This window comes from Hypanus sabinus, unplaced genomic scaffold (genome assembly GCF_030144855.1).
Source record: "Hypanus sabinus isolate sHypSab1 unplaced genomic scaffold, sHypSab1.hap1 scaffold_385, whole genome shotgun sequence".
Taxonomy (NCBI): Eukaryota; Metazoa; Chordata; class Chondrichthyes; order Myliobatiformes; family Dasyatidae; genus Hypanus; species Hypanus sabinus.
In genome coordinates, this window is record NW_026781275.1 from 420,766 (window position 1) to 427,840 (window position 7,075).

At 40.3% G+C, this 7,075-nt stretch overlaps 1 protein-coding gene across 6 annotated transcripts in view; it reads right to left on the reverse strand.

The window, feature by feature from the left end:
- LOC132388707 (ribonuclease inhibitor-like) overlaps nucleotides 1–5,736 on the reverse strand; it is a 39,721-nt gene extending 33,985 nt beyond the window's left edge. For 2 of the 6 annotated variants that reach the window (XM_059961082.1, XM_059961083.1), the window contains exons 1-2: nucleotides 5,230–5,736; nucleotides 5,053–5,148 (exon numbers count right to left, since the gene is read on the reverse strand). In XM_059961082.1, coding sequence (XP_059817065.1) covers nucleotides 5,053–5,148; nucleotides 5,230–5,640 — 507 coding nt within the window. In that variant the 5' untranslated portion in view covers nucleotides 5,641–5,736. Of the gene's footprint in view, nucleotides 1–756; nucleotides 836–5,052; nucleotides 5,149–5,229 lie in introns of those variants that run through there. The other 4 variants (XM_059961078.1, XM_059961081.1, XM_059961084.1 and 1 more) reach the window with 4 other exon arrangements.
- Nucleotides 5,737–7,075: the final 1,339 nt, after the last annotated feature.

The window sequence follows — 7,075 nt, forward strand, 5'->3', positions numbered from 1 at the left end:
AAGAGAAAAAACTCTTTTATCTGAGTTTCAATAAACTCAACAAATTCTGAACTTTGTAGCAAGTGTTCTGGAAAACGCCAAAATGGTCTGGTAGAAGCAACATCTTTCAGTTCAAGTATTAGATTTAAAGAGGCACGATCAGAGATAACAATTGCATCATACTCACATTTCTGAACATTAAATAGAAGTCGATGGTCAACTATAAAATAGTCGATTCTCAAATATATGTTATGAACATGTGAGAAAAAAGGGGATTCTCTATCACTAGGATGCATCTGCCTCCATCAATTAGACCATAATCAATTAAAAAGGAATTAATAAGTGATGCAGAATGATTAGGGAGTTGATGTTTGGGTGATGACTTATCCATTAAAGGATCTGAACAAGTATTAAAATCACCACCCATTAATAACATATATTCATTTAAATCAGGTAATAGAGCAAAGACAGCTTTAGAAAAAGAGGGATCATCCACATTTGGTCCATAAATATTAACCAAAACCATTTTCCTATTATAAATTAATCCTTTAACAATCAAAAATCTACCATTAATATCCGCTATAATGTCCTCCTGATTAAAAGGGATATTGTAATCAACAAAAATTGAAAAACCTCTAATTTTACTGAGAGTTTGTATGAAACTAAGGACCCTTTCAAGATTTAAAAAACGATTTTTATCACATAACCTGATATGCGTCTCTTGAGCAAAGATTATATCAGGTTGGAATCGGTTAATAATTTTAAATGTTTTCTTACACTTAATGGGATGATTCCAACCGCAGACATTCCAACTTAAAACATTGAACTGTTCAGATATCATCATGAGACTTTGTATCTAAAAAGAGTTGTGAGATGAATGTCAGGATAAGATAGTCGAAAATGGCAGAGATGAACAACTATAATAATAATTAGCATATGCTCCGGGGTTCCATAATGGGGATAAAAAAAAAGAAGAAAAACCCACCCAAACTACAAAGCCCAGAAATAAGTCAATATCAGTCCACGCAAGCCCCAAGAAAAGCAGTGAAGCGATAATAAACTCCACCTACCTAAATAATAAAAATGAAAAAGGTAATCTCTGTCTCCGTCTACCAAACATTAAATTCATTACAGTTGACATGTATCTCAATATAATTAAATTGGAAGGAACAGTTTTTTTGTAAAACAAAACGACCTTCAATTTTGAAAGTAACCTTCATAATATTAGGTAAGGGAAGAAAAACACATCCAAAACAATTCTTGAAATATTTGCACAAAAGAAAAACAATCGCCATCTTTAAATTATCCAATCTATCTTTAAAACATAAAGCAATCCAAATAATTATGTAAAAGATCTTTACAAAAGCATACGGAACAAAAAAAAGTTAATTCATTTAAATGCTGCTGAGAAAAAATTCTAGATGGTTCAAAATTATCTACAGTCTTTCAACAGTTCTCCCGCTATGACTTCTGAGGTTAAAACCATCCAAACCAGTCTTTTTCAGAGATAAAAATATATTGTAAGGTAAAGACTTTCTATAACCATCAAATCTTCCAATTTCATCACTCTTTACACCACGAGACACTCAAACCATTGGAAATCATTCAAACTTCAGGCTTCAGACTCGTCAGACAAAGAGTTAATAAAACTCAATGCTTCGGCTGGGTCATCAAAAATACGAGCCCCAGAAATTTTGACAAGAAACCTTAATTTAGCTGGTTATCGTAATGATGGGAAGAGCTTTTTCTGATACGCTAATCTCATAGCCGAAGCGAATCCAGCACGCTTCTTAACAATTTCGTGTGGAAAATCTTCAAAAAAGCGTATCTCCGAACCTTGAAATTGAAACGACCTTTGTTTTCTTGCGAGCTTAATAATGCAGTATTTGTCTCTAAAACGGAGAAAACACACAACAATATGCCTGTTTTCACCTTGATGCAAATGTTTTAAAGCACTGGTTCTGTGAGCCATTTCATTCTCCAGGGGTTACGAACAAACCTCTGGAAATAAAGACTGAAACATTTTAGCAAAATAATCCAGTGTGTCGGCAGATTCTGATTTCTCTTTTAATCCAACAATTCGAATATTATTCCGACGCGACCGAGCTTCCAGATCCACGATTCATTGTTGAGCCCTTTCCAAATGAGAAGAAAGGTCAGCTGCATTTCAACTAACTTCTTTAAGATCGAGGCTCAGAGAGTCAATCTTTTCTTCAAATTTCTCTTTTAGTTGAGTTATTTCAGTGCCAAGGAAGTAATTTTACATCTGGATTATTCCAGCAGGTAGTTTATGAACTGGGAGCTAAGCAAATTACTTCGTCTGCGTACCATCCGGAATCACAAAGGGCTTCAAAAAGATATCATTCTGCCCTCAAAACAATGATTAAGATATATTGTGTTGAAAATGGAAAAGACAGGGATGAAGGAATATATTTGCTTTTGTTCGCAGTAAGAGAGTCGGTGCAGAGATCACTGGGCTTTAGTCCATTTGAACTTGTATTTGGTCGCTGAGTGAGGGGACCTTTGACCTTGTTAAAGAAACAGTGGATTGATGGGGATGTACATGTTAATTTGTTAGACTCTGTTTTAAAGTTCACAAATAAACTACACCAAGCCTATAGTCTAGCGACACAAAACTTAAAGATTTCTCAAAACAAAGTGAAGCACTGGTTTGATAAACAAGTCCGTCTGAGAAAATTTCAAATAGGAGATAAGGTTTTAATACTGTTACCTACAAGTTGAAACCCTCTTCAGGCGGGATTTTTAGGTCCTTATGAGTTTGAGTCTCAGGTTAATGATATGAATTTCATAATCAAAACACCTGATCATAAATGAAAAACAGAGTTTTGTCATATCAATATGATAAAACATTATGAGAAAATGACCTTTGGTGAGACACATCCAGCGGCTGTCCATTGACAGCCACAGCTAGACTGAATACCCTGGGAATGAAATAAATGACTCGTCCCAGACTGTTCATAAGCCAACCATGGTCCCAGCGAGGCTAATGAACTCTGCTGTTTTACAAGATATTTATAACAAAGTTGGCACACTTACAACCACATCAAAGACAACAAATGAAAAGATTAATTCTGAAGTTTAAACATTTATTTCCTGATGTTCTGAATTGAACCGCAGTCACATCTCATGACGTAGATGTGGGGAATGTCAAGCCGATTAAGCAACTCCCCTATCGTATGAATGTGGAAAAATGTAAATTGGCTGAGGAAGAAATTGAATATAAGCTGAAAAAATGGTATTATTCAGCCTTCTAATTCAGATTGGAGTTCACCTTGCGTTACTGTGCCTAAACCTGATGGTAGTGTTCGGTTTTGCACTGATTATAGAAAGGTGAATGCTGTTTACAAAAACAGATGCCTATCCTGTCCCTAGGGTGGATGATTGTATAGACAAAGTTGGAAAAGCTAAATTTCTTACAAAGATTGATCTGTTGAAAGGGTATTGGTGTGTTCCATTGACGGACAGAGGAAGGGAAATTTCTGCGTTTGTGACACCTTCTGGGCTGTATGAATACAACGTTTTGCCATTTGGGATGAAAATTGCTCTAGGAACATTTCAAAGAATGATTAATTCTGTAATTCAAGAGTTAAAAAATACAGATGCTTATATTGATGATTTAGTCACGGGAAATGACCCTTGGGAAGCTCGTACCTCTGCAGTGGAAGAGTTGTTTGAAAGGCTTTCAAAGGCCAGCCTTACAGTTAACTTAGCTAAGAGTGAATTTGGCCATGCCACTGTGACCTATTTGGTTATGTGGTGGGTCAAGGTGAGTTGGCTCCTGTTCAAGCAAAAGTTCAGGCAATTTCTGAAGTTCCCATTCCAACTGGTAAAAAGGCTCTTAGAAGGTTTCTGGGAATGGTTGGATATTACCGTAAGTTTTGTAAGAACTTTGCTAACATTGCTCTTCCTCTGACTAACCTCCTGAGGAAGGGTGAGAAGTTTGTTTGGAAAGAACCTTGTCAGGAGGCATTTGATCAATTGAAAGTTGCTCATCGACCTGTACTCAGGGCACCTGACTTTGCAAAGCCCTTCTCTATAGCCAGTGGATGCCAGTGATGAAGCTGCAGGAGCAGTATTATTACAAAGGGTAACGATGATGTTGAACATCTTGCAGCTTACTTTTCAAGGAAATTCAATGAACATCAAAGAAATTATTCTACCATAGAGAAAGAGTTGTTGTCACTTATTCTAGCTCTGCAGCATTTTGATGTTTATGTTTGTCCAGCTCAGAAACCACTTGTGGTTTACACAGATCACAATCTATTAGTGTTTTTGAGGAAGATAAAAGACAAAAATAGAAGACGGTCAAACTGGAGCCTGATTTTGAAAGAATATGATATGATAATTCACATTAAAGGCAAGGACAATATAATTGCAGATTGTCTTTCCAGATGTTAAGCTTGCAATGTATTTTTAATAGTGAAGTAGAATCAGTACTTGGCCATGTCTAATATGGTAAACATACATGTATTGTTTTACATACTGTAGTTTACAGTTAAAAATTTTGCTCTTTTAGATCAACATTTTTTTTTGGGGGGGGGGGAGTGTTGCAAACCCATAGGTTTCGTTTACTGTGAACTGTCACTTTAAAAGAGTGCTTCAGTGTGGCAGCCTCAGAAAAGAGGGGCGCCATTTTAGAATGGAAATGAGGACTTTCGTTGTGCAGAGGGTGGTGAATCTGTGGAACACTTTGCCACAGGCGGCTTTGCAGGCCAAGTCTTTAGGTATATTTAAGGCAGAGATCAACAAATTCTTAATTGGTCAGCGCACGAAGGGGTACAGGGACAAGGCAGGGCATTGGAGCTGAGAGGAAAATTGGATCAGCTGTGATGGAATGGCGGAGCAGACTAAATGGGATGAAATGCCTAATTCTGCTCCTGTACCAAACAGAAGAAAATCTGCCGAAGGTCTCGTCCCAAAACGTCAACTGTACTCTTTTCCACAGACGCTGCCTGGTCCACTAAGTTCTTCCAGCATTTTGTGTGTGTCACTCTAATTCTGCTCCAAACAAACCAAACCACACAGACCCAGAGAAATGGAAGCACATCTCACCCTCACTCCAGAAATGTTATGTTTCTGTCGCCGTTCCAACTCCTGGATGGCAGATTTCTTCTCTGTCAGAGATTCGAACGATGATTTAACTTGACACTGAGATTGGGTTCAAGAAGAAAACGTCGGTAAAATAAGAATACCATAAATATTCAGGTGATAAAATCTGTTCGTATTTACCTTGTAAATCTCCGCAGCTTCTTCAATCGGCATGAAGCTGTGAGATCTGTGTTCCCTCGCGTCTCTACAAATCACACAGACCAGTTGCTTGTCTGTGTCACAAAACAGCTTCAGTTCCTCCCGATGTTTCTCACACTGCGGTCTCATCTCCGTCTCTTTCCAATTCAGGTTTAATTGTTGAGCCTTTTCAGCCAGACTTGCCAGGGCCCAATTTACCCTGAGGGATCTGTCTGCAAACTCCTCTCTACATTTCGGACAGCAGTTTCTCCCCTCCTTTGCCCAACACTGTGTGATACAGGAGAGGCAGAAGTTGTGTCCACAGTTGAGCGTTACCGGATTGGTGAAGAAATCAAGGCAGACGGGACAAAGTACCTCCTCCGTTAAACTCTCTACCTGCTGTCTGAAAGCCATTTTACACAAACAACACTTCCTGGTTCAAATTACTTTCACTTTCGATGACCTGCTGAACTCCTGCAGTACAGAGTTTGTCCACTGAACACACAGCAACTCCACCGAGGAAGGGATATTAATCACAGCTGCAGTACTGCAAGGGGGCAGGGTCCCCAGCATCCATTATCCCCAAGAGTAGGGATTAAATAAATCTGAATGAACCAAGAATGCAGAGCCTGGGTCAGTCTGATACTGGGAAATAAAACATGTTTCAGAGCAGCTGTGGGAAGGGTGGTTAAATATTAATTGAGGATGAGTGCTTTTCAAAAAAACCCTGCAATAAAACAGGGGTTGTGGAGCTGATAAGGTGCCAGGTACAGGAGGGATTGCTGAGATCCAGCTGTGCTGAAACCAGGACTGGGTGTGACAGGATGGGCTTTTCGGTGAAAGCAACCCTGATCTCCAGGGCTCAGTTTCCTGTCTTCACCCCTGTACAGCCCGTCTCCAATAGAAGGTCTCGCTCTCCCTTCTTCTGGTCTGGGCCACAGGAGGAAATGGTTCCCTTCTGTCTGTCCCCGTGACCTTCACCCGTCCCAGACAGCAGACACACTGGGTCAGATTCCCAACACCACCCAGACAGACCCATCATCAGTCGGTTCCACCACACTGGGCCGAGCACCAGGCCGGTTTATCTGGCTGACAGGGAAGCTGGTGAACGACTGTCCGGGACGGTGGACGGTGCAGCGGCTGAACTAACTCTGATTTACTGAGAGGTCACCTGAAGCCCAGTGAACATCTCCAGGGGTTATTGGAATTGACTGAGGACCACGTGGTCCTTCATACCATCCCGAGAAACACCAATTCCTCTGATAAAAACACCTTCAGTCATGCTGCACACTCTGGGGACGTGGGTTCCATCCTAATATCAGGTGCTGTGTGTGTGTGGAGTCTCCACGTTCTGCCCATGACTGTATAAGGTCTGAAATAACAACACTGGGTGCTGGAAACTCTCAGACTGGATAGTGTCTGTGAACAGAGACAGAGAGAGAACGATTCAGGTCTGAAATAACAACATCGGGTGCTGGAAACTCTCAGACTGGACAGTGTCTGTGAACAGACAGAGAATGATTCAGGTCTGAAATAACGACATCGGGTGCTGGAAACTCTCAGACTGGACAGTGTCTGTGAACAGAGACACAGAGAGAACGATTCAGGTCTGAAATAACGACATCGGGCGCTGGAAACTCTCAGACTGGACAGTGTCTGTGAACAGAGACGCAGAGAGAACGATTCATGTCTGAAATAACCACATCGGGCGCTGGAAACTCTCAGACTGGACAGTGTCTGTGAACAGAGACGCAGAGAGAACGATTCAGGTCTGAAATAACCACATCGAGTGGTGGAAACTCTCAGACTGGACAGTGTCTGTGAACAGAGACGCAGAGAGAACGATTCA